Source organism: Gymnogyps californianus, chromosome 2, assembly GCF_018139145.2.
Source record: "Gymnogyps californianus isolate 813 chromosome 2, ASM1813914v2, whole genome shotgun sequence".
Classification (NCBI taxonomy): domain Eukaryota; kingdom Metazoa; phylum Chordata; class Aves; order Accipitriformes; family Cathartidae; genus Gymnogyps; species Gymnogyps californianus.
The window spans coordinates 158,811,304-158,825,163 of NC_059472.1; the positions used below are offsets into that span (position 1 = coordinate 158,811,304).

Genomic DNA, 13,860 nt, shown 5'->3' on the forward strand with positions numbered 1-13,860 from the left:
CCAATTTGTTTTCCATCCCAAACTGTGTTTATTGGCAAAGCAACTTAGTGTCAAAGGAAAACAAATGCAAGATACTTGTTTTCATAACAAACAATTAGCATTACTTTTAAAATGCTAATAAGGTCTCCACATAATACTAAAGGCTGCTGAAGAAAACTATTTCCTCTGAAAACCACAATATTTTTTAATAGAAAAATATCTCCAGTTAAAGTGTTGATGATAAAATTATGTAACATGAATTTACTTAATGGAACTGTGGTTTTACTACTTAACCTTTTTATACTTCACAGAAGAAACATGGCAATTCAAAAACTCAGTTACTGCACAAAATACGGACATCGCAATTCCTCAGCTAGATGTCCTGTACAAAAAATATTCTGTGTCAAAAACAACCAGGTATGCACATGGCAATCAAAAGTCACAGCAGGTTTCTGAAATCTGCTTCTTTCAAATACATCTGATCTCTATGCAAATAATTTACTGTGTGATACCACACAGATGTTCACAAACATCTACTTTCCTCCTTCAACGCTGCACACATTAACAGAGGATAATTTTTGTGTGTTTTATGTATTTGGGAAACATAATATATGGGTCTTTATCTGAAACTATTTAATGCAATATTGCATGAACTATTTTTTCTTTTGCTTATTTTGATACTCTGCAAACCTAAAAATTTAGGACAACCGAACTGCGAAATGATGAGAAAAGGTCTAGAAGCATGCACTCTCTCCATTCACAGAATTAAAGAAAATTATCAAGTGAAATTAGCCTAGTGAAGCAGCTAAGTGCCTTGTTTGTTTTAGAAGTTAGAAACATAAGAGAAAGCAAGGTCATGCAATGCCATTCCCATTTTTTATATAAAAAAACATGAGGGCATTTAAATGCCTGAAGCAGTGATAAAAATGATTGCTGATTTTTACAATAAATATATATTACTGCTTTTTAAGCTTAGGGATTATTTCAAATAGCCTTTTATTACATCAAATAAAATAAGGATTCTATTTATACAGAAAGAGTCAAGTAATAAAATGAAGCCCATATTCCTTAAGACAAGATGCATTCATGCCTCTCCCACTGGAGAGACTAGTTCAACAATTTTACAGTTAAACAGAATTAATTCTACTCTCAAAAATCCATTGACCTTAAGCTTTTAACAAACATTTTCAACTGCAGAGTGTATTGTCAATATTTACAAATCCTTAAAATTATATTTCACTAGAACAGCTTTTATTTGCTATATTAATATTTCCTTGCAAATGTATGCTTATCCATATCAGAGAAGAAGAAACAGCTGCTACTCACAGGAAATCTCTGGGGTCCTACAGCAGGTCTTGGCTGGGCTGGAACTGGCAGCAAGGGCACTGAAACAAGAAGCACCTTTTAACACCATTTGTTTTACCTAACAGTTGTTGCTGTTATTTCCAAAAGCAGTTGCAATAAGAAGCCATGACTAAAATCTGCTACGTTTACCCTCACATGTCACAGTTCCCACAATTAACTTTAAGCAACCATTCCCCCCCCGCAACATGCAACAGGGCAATTAGGATTCTCCTAGTCAATTTACATAATTTAATTCTGCATTTTCCAGAATTAAATTGCTCCTTGTTGCAGGAAGGAAAACTAGAATACTTATTCAGCCAAAGACACCTCTTAGACAAAGCTGACACAGACTCTAACGATAATTTCATGTTTCAAAAAGAAGGATACATAATTAACTTGCCTTCTCAAATTCACGCCCCTCAAGATTTCCCAGGTATCTCCCAGTCTCACCACCAACCTCCCACAATAAGCACGGGCATGAGAGACTCCATCTGGTATAAATCACTGTTCATAGGAGGGCAAATTAGGCAGGCAGTGGCAATTAACAGCAAGCAAAAACTACTCAATCTGGCCTTGCCACCATAATGGTATATGCAACTGTGATCACAATTCATGTAATCACAGAACTGCTGATCTCAGATGAACGACTGCTCTTTCATAAAGAGACACCAAGAAGAATTAGGAGACCCTCTTCCTGAAAAATAACCTCTGAAGTTAGTATTTCAGGGGGATTAACATGGATGACTTGTCCATACAACTGCATTTCAAAAGACTAGTTACAAAAAATATTTCCCAAAACATTCACTTAATATTATGGCATAATGCACAAAGTATCTACAGCTAGATCACCTTAGGGACTAAATCTATATTTGAATCCCCAGTACAAAGTGTAATGACAGATTTCCCGTTTTCCAGTGCACTTTTTATTTCCTCTCTGAGTTGTCTAAGTGGTTAAAAATATAAATGTTTCAATGTTAAACAAAAGGCTTAGAGAAGTTAAATAAAGCATTTCAAACAGCACTGAATGTGTTTGCTCATTTACTAAAAACTTTCAGTAAGGTTATTTTTCTTCAGTTTGTTTTTAGCATTTCTGAAAGTGACAGGAAAACGTTTCCCACACAGGGTTAAACATCAACTTTGTAGGCAACTACTGTATTACACTTCAGAGCAGGAAAGATGTTAAGAAACGCAGCTAGTTTGAGGGAGAAGTTGGGTGAATTTCCCAACGCAGGAGTTTGCTAAGATGCCTCAAAAATCCCTTTTTCCTGGGTAACTGAGGCACAAGAACTAATGCATTAGTGATTATTTTTAGTTCACGTCCATGTCTGGCTTCTATCCACTTTTGTTAAGTACTTGCAGTTTACTAGTTCAGGGACTGACAGGGTAAACTAATTGCACCAGTCTTTCAGCGCCGAAGGACTGCGTGCAAACTTTGTATCAGGTTACACGAGAAAATTAGTGGAATAGTCTCATCTTGGCTTCTAATGAACATCTGTCGATATCAAACAGCCATGCCCACCTGGAAAAAATTGACAGGGTGCACTTGACAGACCTAGGACTAAAATAGCTCAGGTATTAAGGTCAGAGAGGCATTGAGAAAAATGGCATAAGGTGGGAAATGTAGAGAAATGTCAACTGAACAGGGCACTTGGGTCTATTTCAGTATCCTGCCTCTGGCAGTAGCATATAGAGAGATACATATTTATATATTTTAAGCAAATGAATTTAATACTTATGAAAGATAGTAATTCAAATTCTGTGCCCTTTCAATGCTTGGACACTTGCTGAAGCAGCAAAGAAATCTCAAATAAGCATTCATTTTCCTGATGTCAAATCTTCCATAGGTTTGAAAATTACGTTTCAAAAATAATACACAGCATGTTGTTAGACACTATTTTAAGAAGATTAAATTGCTTTTGGCTGTAAATTCCAATGCTATACCTGAAAAGACGAAGAAGCAATTCCCATATTGATTATTTAGGAGAATTATAATGTAATTTTTCCCAAGACACCAAACAGTTTTTAAAAGGTAAATGGCATACTAATCTACCGAGCTGCCATAAACTGCTCATTAGTTCACGTCAATTTTGGCAGCACCACAGTATCCTTGAAATAGTTATTTGTGGTATAAACATTAAGGGGAAAAAACTCAATATCTATTATCACAGGTTGAATTAGTATTTGATAGTACATCTATGTACAGGCCTCCAGCATTTGTAAATTGATCACACTCAAATTTGGACATGCATTCAGCCAAAAATTACTACTTACAACTCAAAACTAATTTACAGAATAGGACACAAAAAAGAGAAAACTATATGACAAGCAAGCAACTAAAAGACATGGGATTCAAATGCCACAAAAGGCACAACTGAATGCCAACTGAACAGTATCTGAAGCAGGTATGCACAGAGGCTCACAAAACTGTTTTAGGGGTTTTGATAGACTGAGTCCTTCTTAATCATTTATGAAGCTTCAAAGACTAAAAATAGTAGAAATTTGTTTGAAACAAAACTGACTTGAAAGTAACTTTTTTTGAACCAAGATTCATGGCTGGGCAGAGAGATGGTAGCCACTGTAAGAGATTTGCCTTTGAGACATCAAAGGAATAAGCCAATGATAGGATCCTTCAGGAGTGCTTCAACTCACTTTCAGGCTGAATTAGCTAGCTTCTAGAGCTCTTACACATGCTATTTTATTCACATGAAAATGTAATAACAGTTTACAGGAGGTTTGAGTCTATTTTAGAAAATACTGATATACTCGACGCATTTCAAGACTAACTCAAACCAAAAAGATGTTGAGAAAGTATATTTCTATGATTTGTGGTTAGAAAAAGTGTCCCTGGTGCTGACAATTAGGAGTATGTGAGCTTAATCCTGCCATAAAATTAGAGAGGAAAAAATGTCAGTCTACACTAAAACATGACAGCACACCATTAAAATTACCAGAACCGAAGTGTGCATATCATGCACTTCCAGACATGGCATTTTTAGCTTCCAGGCATCACATTTTCAACAACAGAATCCCAATAAACTTTGCACCTGAGTGTATTCTCCAATGTGTAAAAACCCTCATGTATCTGGAAATATATTCAGCCAAGAAGGGGCAGGACATCATCAAGAACATGAAGTCAATCTGATCTTTCATACTTCCTGTTACCCTGAAATAAATGATGCCGCATGTGAAACACATCCTAATGTTGTCAACTCCCAGTCTCTGCCTATTGGGGCCTCAAGCAGACAGATTAAACTGAGGAGGACGTTTTAAGAGGAAGTTTGGAACAGCTCTCCCTACACTGGAATTTATGTCTACCGTTTGCCTGCAGTGACTGCTTAAAAATTCATCTTAATATGCAAATGCCACTGAAGATTTTAGAATTATGCTCATCTTCCCTGAAGAAGACTACTGATTTCCTACACATTTTCTTTAGGTGTGCAAATGTGTACTTTCATGTAACATAACTGTACTGCTGCAGACTAAAAGACTGAGATGGCCACTACTCTCAGCCACTGCAAAAGACTCAGCTTCCCATACATGCTCTCTAATCAGGAAGATTAAAATTCTACAGTGATTTAAAAGATTGCATTTAATAGTATGCTGCACACCTGTTAGCAGGAACATTCAGTAGTCTTGCCATGGATTCCTTCAGTAAAATGGATGGCACAAAGTTATTTCATACAAACCAGCTGCCATCAATACACATAGGAAAGATCTTCCTCACTGAAACACAAGTCTTACACCATTCAAAAATGGATCACTCATTCTCCAGGGCTGCTCATTCTGAGAGGACGACTAGATTTTTACCAGTCAAGAAATGAATGGGCACACAAAGTCAGAAGGTGTAAGATCTAAAAAAAAAAAAAAAAAAAAAAAAAAAAGACTACAAATCCTATATTGAAGATCTCCTAACATGCAGGAGGTACACAACTTTGTTAAAATGACGATCTGCAAGTAAAGACAGAAAAAAAGGCTATGCCCAAGATAAACCAAGGCCCCTGGAATACCCACGGTGCCACAGATGTAGTGGTAAGGCTGAGACAAGCCTGAAGCCACCTGATAACGTGAAAAAAAAACTCAGACGAAAGAAGATACACTGGTATACTTCTGACATTAGGCAAAAGCAAAAATCCTCAGTAGTCATTGCTGGCATTAGGAGGACACTTGTTCACCTAGATACAGAAGATTTGTTGACTGTTTCATGGGGAGAGAGGAGAGGCATCTAGAATAGTCTAAAAACAATTTTTGCTTTTCGCAAAACAGTAACTGTTGCTTTGGAAATGTTAGGAAAATGCACAGAAGGCATAAATCCAAGATTAAAGGACCTTTTGGACTGCTTCCAGATAATGTGTCCCAATGCATAATTTGGTGGGAAGCACTGATTTTATTAGACAGGAAAAAGCAAAATAATCTCTACAACACAGCTACTATGAAGCCATCTGTGAGAAGCCTAATAGATCTCTATCAATTGGCAATATCCTACCCTGCCAAATTCCTACTCTTCATTGGTCAAATAAATGAAGCAAAGGTACCACTGGCTTGGAGTTCTGCTGATTTGAAGGGGGAAAAATACAGAAAACCTAATGGTAAATACGTAAAAAATATATGTGTTTCTTTACTTTGTCTAATCCCAACATAATCACAAATCAGAGCTATTTAGGTGTCCTTTTTTTTTTTATCTTCTTAGGGATTAACCACTTCCTAAATAAGTAGTAATGTTAACAGCTCTGCTGAGAGCTGCCCTAAAAAGTGTAGCCCAAAGAGTGCTTGTGTTAAGTTATGGAAAAAATATACTTGCAGGCTGCGAGTCAAACAATCACAAATGTGGCACTGAAAGGAGAACTGAGGGCATGTATCCTCTCAAGTAAGGACAGCAGCTGGTACCTCTCACAGAGCAATTACAGTGCAAGGAGAGCCTCAGTGTACTCTCACTGAAACAGGCAGGTGGTCATTCTGTGAACTGTTGGCTGAAGCTAGAATGATGTGGGAATTTATAAACTGCAGTACTTACCTAGTTTTGAAAACTGACATTTGCTACTTTTAAAAAGCACATTCTCTTTTCAGTTTCCACTTTTACCGCTCTTTGCAGGCTTTACAGTAGAGTAACAAAGATGATAAAGAAGTTGAAAAGGCTTTACTATTTCAGCTGGCCACAGTCCAACAACATTATGTCTCACTTTAGGCAAAACATTTGTTTCAAGCTTCAGGAAAAAATATCAGCCTGAAGCACATTTCCATGAAGTGATAAACAAATTGTTGCATCTTTGGCAAAGAATAAGATGAGTCACACTCGCACGACTGGGAAGGTGTTCAGAAAGCTCACCTTGTACAGGCGTCACTACTGTCCCCTTGAAATGTGGATTTATGTGTATGTTCTTCGGTTGCTGAGGTGTCACTGGAGGTGGAGTCATCATTATTCTAGGCGTTTCTATCTGAGGGGGCATATGTAGCCCTGGAGGAGGAGAAGAATGATGCTGATGCTGTAAAGGAAGCAGAGATTGTAACTGTTGCTGCTGCTGCTGCTGTTGTTGCTGCTGCTGTTGCTGCTGTTGTTGCTGCTGCTGCTGTTGCTGCTGCTGGAACAGACTCCTAACAGGTTGCTGGTGTGTTGGAATTAACCTCTGTGAATGAGTCTAAAGTCAGACAAAAGAATAAAGTCAATAGGCTTTCAAGTCAAAATATCCTGACAAACCAGCACAAAAATCAAGACATCTTTGGAGAACAATTAAGGCCAAATATGAACTTCTTTCCCATATCATCAACTGGAACTGTTAAGAACCATCAGTACAGGAAAGCAAAGGAACAATCAAAGACATTCATGTGAAGGAGAGGACGGCAAAGAGCAAGGAAGCACATAGGGAATGCAGACATTCATTCACTTATTTTTACAGTGAAACTGTCTAGTTTCATATGTTAGGGTTCTGCATATGTCACTGGAAACTGTCATCAACTGCAATAAAGTGCATGTGATGATCACTAGAAATCTGAGTCCTAGTATCAAAACAAATCCACTAACTTTTGTCTCATGTATAGAAGAGCCTCTCTGAGAAAAGAGACCTAACAGTAGCAACAAAAGTCAAAATACAAATTAAGCTAGATTCTTAAGATCAGTGCAGCCCACCTATCTATACTGCTTGAAGAAAAAACTACTTTAAAGATACCTTTCAAAGGTACCTTTCGTAACATAAAGTCTCTTGCTGCTCAACACTCAAAAACAAGTGGCCAAAATCAGTTATAATAAAAAAAAATTATCACATCTCTCTTCAGAGACATTCTTCTGCTTCCGAACTCACTGATACTAGGTATCAGTCCTAGTCCAGTAACTTCCAAATGGCAGTGCAAGAAGAATCCCAGACAGGCAACCTTTTAGTAACAAAGATGTGACATCATTTTTTTCAGCAGCCATATACATAAAGCAAAGCAGCTACAAAGGATGCACAAGAAGAAGATACTGTGATGAGCACAAAAATGTTTACAACATTTAAGATCAAAATAACTAGCAAAGACTGCAGCAATACAGAAAAAAATTATTCCACCTTCACTGTTTTAAAAGCACGAAATATTCTACTGCAGGGCTCTCAACCGCTGAGATATCCACCGACTCCTGCTAGTGATCAGCACCTAGAGTTACTGCTGTTGGAAAAAATCCCCTTTAATACAGATGACCTTGTCCTGCAGAGACATACACAGGCTTTGTTCTACAATCTCAGCTTCCAGTACATTTTATGACAGTTAACAAAAATATGTGTGGGCTACCTCTTGATCACACACTTCCTGGTTTTTCGTTGTTTGTTTGGTTTTTTTTTTTTTCTTATGGAAAAAGTAACATCTTTTAGTTTGTGATACAAAGCGGGGGGGGGGGAGTAACAAAGCTAAATTTCATCTGAAATCCAAGATACTAATTTATCTAGTGGTGATTACCTTCCTAGGGTTTTATTTGCCTCCATAGCAGCAGGGCAGGTATACAAACAGATTTTTTTTAGACATATCAGCAAAAATACTAGTTTGACAAAAACCAAGAAATATTTTACAAAATCACATTTTTTTTAAACTAAATTACTATTAATAATGTGGGACTGAACATGTTTCCATGTTGCATGTAGAGGACTTCTCAGAGGAATTAACTTTTTCCTCCATCTTTATGCAAACCAGTATGTAAGCCTGACTGCGTTGTATGAATCAAAATCCACTTTTCATTTGGAGGCCTTGAGATTCCTCAAGTTGCGGCTGGTAACAGTACTAGGCACATACTTTCATAAACACCATGTTACACAAAGCCCATCTTGCCTAACAGCGCCCTGAAAGAGCAAGAAGTGTACATTGGAATATATATTCCATCTTCGTAAAGATTCATGATTTAGAATGCATTTATCCATCATTTCCTGAAAGTGTGTTCAAAGAATACTAAGGATTAAAAGATACCATTGTTGACGGCTGGTTTGGCAGCAGTGCAGGCCTGTGATCCTTCATTCTTCCCCTATCATTATTGTCCCTCCTTTGTTCTCCCATTCCGTGGCACATAACCGAGCCTCCTCTTCGCCCTCCTCTCCTTGAGCCATACCGTCCCTGTTTAAGCTGCCTTTCCCTCTCTTCAAATTCAAGTAATGCTGCTTTGGCTTCTGCAGAAAGTTCTGTTAAAAGAGATGGAGAAAAAAATATTTTAGCTTCGTCCTGAAAAGATGGAAAATACCATGAAAAAACATCACTAGAACTATAGAAGCATCCCTGCAACTAACATAAAATTTGCAGGCACTTTGATCTCCTTTAGGTGGCATGTTAACATTTCTATTAAAGACATCTTTAAAAGGAAAAAGCACACAGATACTTGTGTCTGCTGCACAGGCAAAAAGCAGCAGGTAAATGAAACAAACACGAACAAAAAGGTTTGGTGGTTGTTTTTTTTAAAATGCTATTGAAGTTTGCCTTATGCTCTAAGAGGAGGCTGTAGCTCCTCTCACATCTGTTACCTTAAACATCTCACATCTGCAGAGATATCAGGCAGTACAATGAAACCCCCAGAAAACTTCACAGTAAAGGATATGTTGTCTTCCATGTGAACAGATTTTATCTGCCAGACTCTTTTGCACATTGGCCTGTTCCAAAGAAGGACTTTCTGGTCACTGAAGTGTTTTCCCAGTATGTAACTACTTAATATTTGTTCTATTGCATGTGATTTAAGAACCAGCTGTACTTTACAAGTGATAATTCCACTTAAGAGAGAGCACACTTCAAAACCTGTGCTCAGCTCAAGTCAAACATGTGGCCACTGATAACACCCACCCAACTCACATCACAGGTAAACACCAGAGAACAGATGGTACTCAACGAAGACTGCCAAATTTGCTTGAAACCTGGGACAATGCTGATAACATTAAGAGAAAACCATGCAGTAACAGGCTGAGGTAATCAAATTATTGGAAATACAGAAAAAGTCTACAACAAACTTCAGGAAACACACCATGACAGTACAAGCAGTGCCACTCACCAGGCTGCAGTTACTTGAAGGCGATAAACTTTAACCTAAACATGCAGCTGAGGATTTTGCCATGTGCCAGTCAGTCAGATCCCTTGTTACCTCTAAAATTGACTTCTGCCTCTGACAGGGCAAAATTAAACTACTCTACAAGAAACACACTCCTGACAGATAAATACATATTTTGAATCCATATAAATGGCAATTAGTGCAAGAATTCCAGTTTTCCATTTTAAAAGTCTGCTCTTAACATTAAAGGAGACTGGGTAGAGGGACCACCTTTCAGGACCACCTTTCAAGTATTGTTACCTGCTAATACCACACATAGGGGCTATAATATCTGAAGATCAGAATAAAAATAGTTTGCATCCAGCAGCTGAGACACTACTACAACATGTCCACATCACCACATATCCTCCATCAAGAATACATAACCAAAGCAATTAGAAAACTATTAAAATTTCTTGCGAGTCTAATAGCCAAAGCTACTTAAACCACCATCTTAAACATCTTCATAAGTAATCTCAATCAGTCTTTGAAGTTGAGGATTGACAGAAGGGCAGAAAAGGGTGAGCGCTGCGCATCCCCACTGTGGCAGTTGTTCTTACTTGGCTACAAAAACGACCTGCACGACTGAGCTGCAAAGACTGTGAATTTGCATGTCCCAGTTTTCAGAGGTGTTCAGCACCTCCAGAAAGCAGGGGCTTTTTGATTTTTAAAAGAAAAGTTTAGAACTTGCTGACAGTCTAAGAACACAGCAAACATGACAGACGCCTAAAAGCCCAGGATCTGCCATGTAGTTTTCCATTTCATTTCTGCATGTCGGTGATGAGACAAGTTCCTCTACCTCCTTTTCTCTCCCCTCTGACACTGCAATTAAGCGGCATAAAGCCTTAATTTACAACCACACCAGATACTCTTATGAAATACTACCTTTGCCCTAGCACCTGCCTCAAGACATCAGCAGAGCCCAAGACAATCAGGTTTTATCAGGAAAATCTCATAGCATGCTTAGAAAGGGGGAAGGAATCACACTCCCTCAAGTCTTAGTATGGTATTAAATGTGCACACTATGGATTCTGAGGAAACTTAAGACAAATGTACTCTTGTCCAAAGCAATCAAAAGCATTAGATGTGACCAAAACAACCACCTTATCCATTCTTAGCTGTCAGGGATGAAAAAAGCTGATTTAATGGGAAAAACAGAACTCTGATTTCAAGCCTCCATCCTGCCCACATCTGCAGCAAGTTCAGTTTCTTCACAGGCTTGCAAACGTGAAAGGGCTAACACGGGCTTTTAGTTGGTCTGCAGGAAAGAAAGACCACTAGCTCCCATATAGTTATGGAAAGTAAATGGTGCCATTACATTCCAAAGCAATAGCACTCCTCCCTTTAACCAGAGAGGATTCAAATCCTGCAGGGCATCCTGGGCATGCTGCTAGTTGGAAAGTTTTCTTTTTTTTTTTTCCCAAGAATAGGACAGCCAGAGCAATTTTTCTGCCATCTTCCACACTACAGCCCTGAACTGAGCAAGGCAGTTTGGAAAGCAAAGTTCAGTCATTGCAACAAGTACCTACCACTGATACTCATTCAAGATGATAAGAAGCTATTTCATATTAAACAGATTAGAAGTCACATGTGAGGAAAACAATTCTTAATGAACCTGGGAATAGAGTTGGGCTTCCTACAAGGCAAGATCATGACTGAGTCTCTCAGCCTCTTGTGCACATATTGAAGGACACTGAATAGAAACAACTTTAGAAGAAAGAATGGGCTGCTTCAAACAAAATGACTTCAGAGGGCTGCACTGATTAAGCTTGGGGAAGGGATGACAGCATCCAGGGCAAAGTCAGTCCTGATGATCTTCAATGTGCAGGTACTTTTCACTCTCTTTAAAATGAAAACTAATAAATTGTTTTCCTACTCACTTTACATAAAAGTTCTCAAAACTTTAAAGGCTGCATCCTTAAAGGCACAGTCCACATTTTCACTTTTCTGGCTGAAAAACTGAATATGTGTGTAATACTGACCTTGGAAAAAATAACCCAACCAAAACAAAAACCCTCATGAATTCACTGCAGCAAGCATCATTACACTCATACCATATCTACGAGCACAGAAGCACAATATAACCATTTGATTTAATAAAAAAAAAGGTAAGATTACATTAACATGACGCATACCTCCCCCACAACATGACACTGAAGGCAACAGTGTCCTACCCGTGAAGAATTTTGCTTACACACAGAACTGCAGGTTCAGAGCCTCAGAGACAGACTGCAAAAGTGAAGACTCATGCAGTGAACTACACTCATGAATACCAAGTGCTTTACATTGCTATCAGTCACCATGCAGCAAAATATACAGTCAGTTCAATTACTAGGCGGGCTGTTTATTGAATTTGAGAGCATTGCACCACACATACAGAGATCAAGGAGAGGACATAGTGTGAAAGATGGTTCTGCAGGGAGGGGAGCAAGGAAAATAGTCTGTCTTCCCTGAAAGCAAGATCAGACTGCTAACTAGAAAAGAGGTGACGAGCAGAGGAAGAAGAGATTCTCTTTCCTTCCCTAGACTCTTCCAAAGCACAGCCAGGTATTCACATGAAAAGGCCCGCTGCTTCTCCCTGGCTAAGAGCTTGTGTGCGTTGTGGCCAAAACACACTGAGCCAGGCCGGATGCTGCCATACCCGCTGGACAGTGTGTGCAGGCCACTGCAGCACACGGACACCGGCTCCTGCCTACACCAACCCTGAGCACAGGTCTCTGTGGCTACATCTGCCTTGGGTTGCTCCCCGAGAGCAACAGCATTTCAAATCCCCAGGTCTGAGAATCCCAGAATCCCTATTATCCTGGATAATGCAGAGATTTACAACATAAATCACATTCCAGAACAGCTATAAAAAAAATACATATGCATTTACATACATATGCAATCTAAATTGAGACAGCAAATGTTCTCCTTTAACTTTTTTTTCTCCCCATCATCCAAACTTGCAATCTGATTACACTATGTGCTTCTGCACACAGTGCAACAGGACAACAGTGAAACCACTCATTTTAATTTCCTAGTCTTGCCTGAAATCTCAGCCACTAGTTATGAGAGTGAACATAAGCCAGCTAAGCAGGACATAACAAAAAGTACTACCACATCCAATAACCTTTGCTATCACTTTGCAAATGGCTCCGCATAAGTGTAGGGTTTTGTTTTGTTTTTTAAATTAGGTACAGAGGGAATACTTCAGTTTGGTGATGCCAAACAAAGACATTTTTCTTCTTCCCATTCCTTAACGGGTAATTAAATCCAGAGCATAATGACAATTCCAACTCTGGGAAGACTTCAACTACATGCACTGAAAGAAGTTATATACTTCTCGTCAAAGACAACAAACTCAGTATCTCTAGAAATCAATTGCATAGTTGTCCTGCAATACCTCTCCTTTAAACTTTTCAAAACCACTACTTACATTATCTTGGATAAAGAAATCTTTAGGGAAGATCTCAGCTACATTCATGAGAATACTCTGTATTTTTACGTATCTTTTACCAGCACACACTTATTCTCATCTTGACTGTACAGTTCTCACACACACAGTTAATGCAGTGAATCAGCAATTATTTTTCTAGTGTCTCTAAGTGTCAAGATTAATTTCACTATCGCTGGTAATAAAATGGTTTCAAATGACATCTTTAATCAGCAAGTAAGAATGCACTCCTCCAATAGAGACAAGCTGTCACAAAAGGTCACAAAAATGTGACAGGATGGAAATTACGTTTGTAACTTCAACTGAAATGTTAATTCCTCTTTAAGTGTTTTCTGAACTATGTTCAGATTTTAAAGTAAGGAGATGTAGCTCTGCAATGAAGTTTCATTTTTAAACCAGTAGCATCTGTAAAAATTTGCTCTATACTCTCAAAAGCAAGCAGATATTTATATGCAAATAAGTATTTTTTGCTGTTTAACTTTCCACCACATGGTCAATCATTTGGTCTCTATCAACAAATTAACATGAAAAACTAGTATGAATAGAAACCATTTCACCACAGCAAGACTGTATTTTTGCC

The 13,860-nt window shown here is 38.3% G+C and overlaps 1 protein-coding gene across 6 annotated transcripts in view; it reads right to left on the reverse strand.

The window, feature by feature from the left end:
* RBM33 (RNA binding motif protein 33) overlaps positions 1 to 13,860 on the reverse strand; it is a 107,794-nt gene that overhangs the window by 62,023 nt on the left and 31,911 nt on the right. For 5 of the 6 annotated variants that reach the window (XM_050892718.1, XM_050892717.1, XM_050892715.1 and 2 more), the window contains exons 8-10: positions 8,746 to 8,954; positions 6,647 to 6,956; positions 1,306 to 1,364 (exon numbers count right to left, since the gene is read on the reverse strand). In XM_050892718.1, coding sequence (XP_050748675.1) covers positions 1,306 to 1,364; positions 6,647 to 6,956; positions 8,746 to 8,954 — 578 coding nt within the window. The remainder of the gene's footprint in view (positions 1 to 1,305; positions 1,365 to 6,646; positions 6,957 to 8,745; positions 8,955 to 13,860) is intronic. The other variant, XM_050892716.1, reaches the window with a different exon arrangement.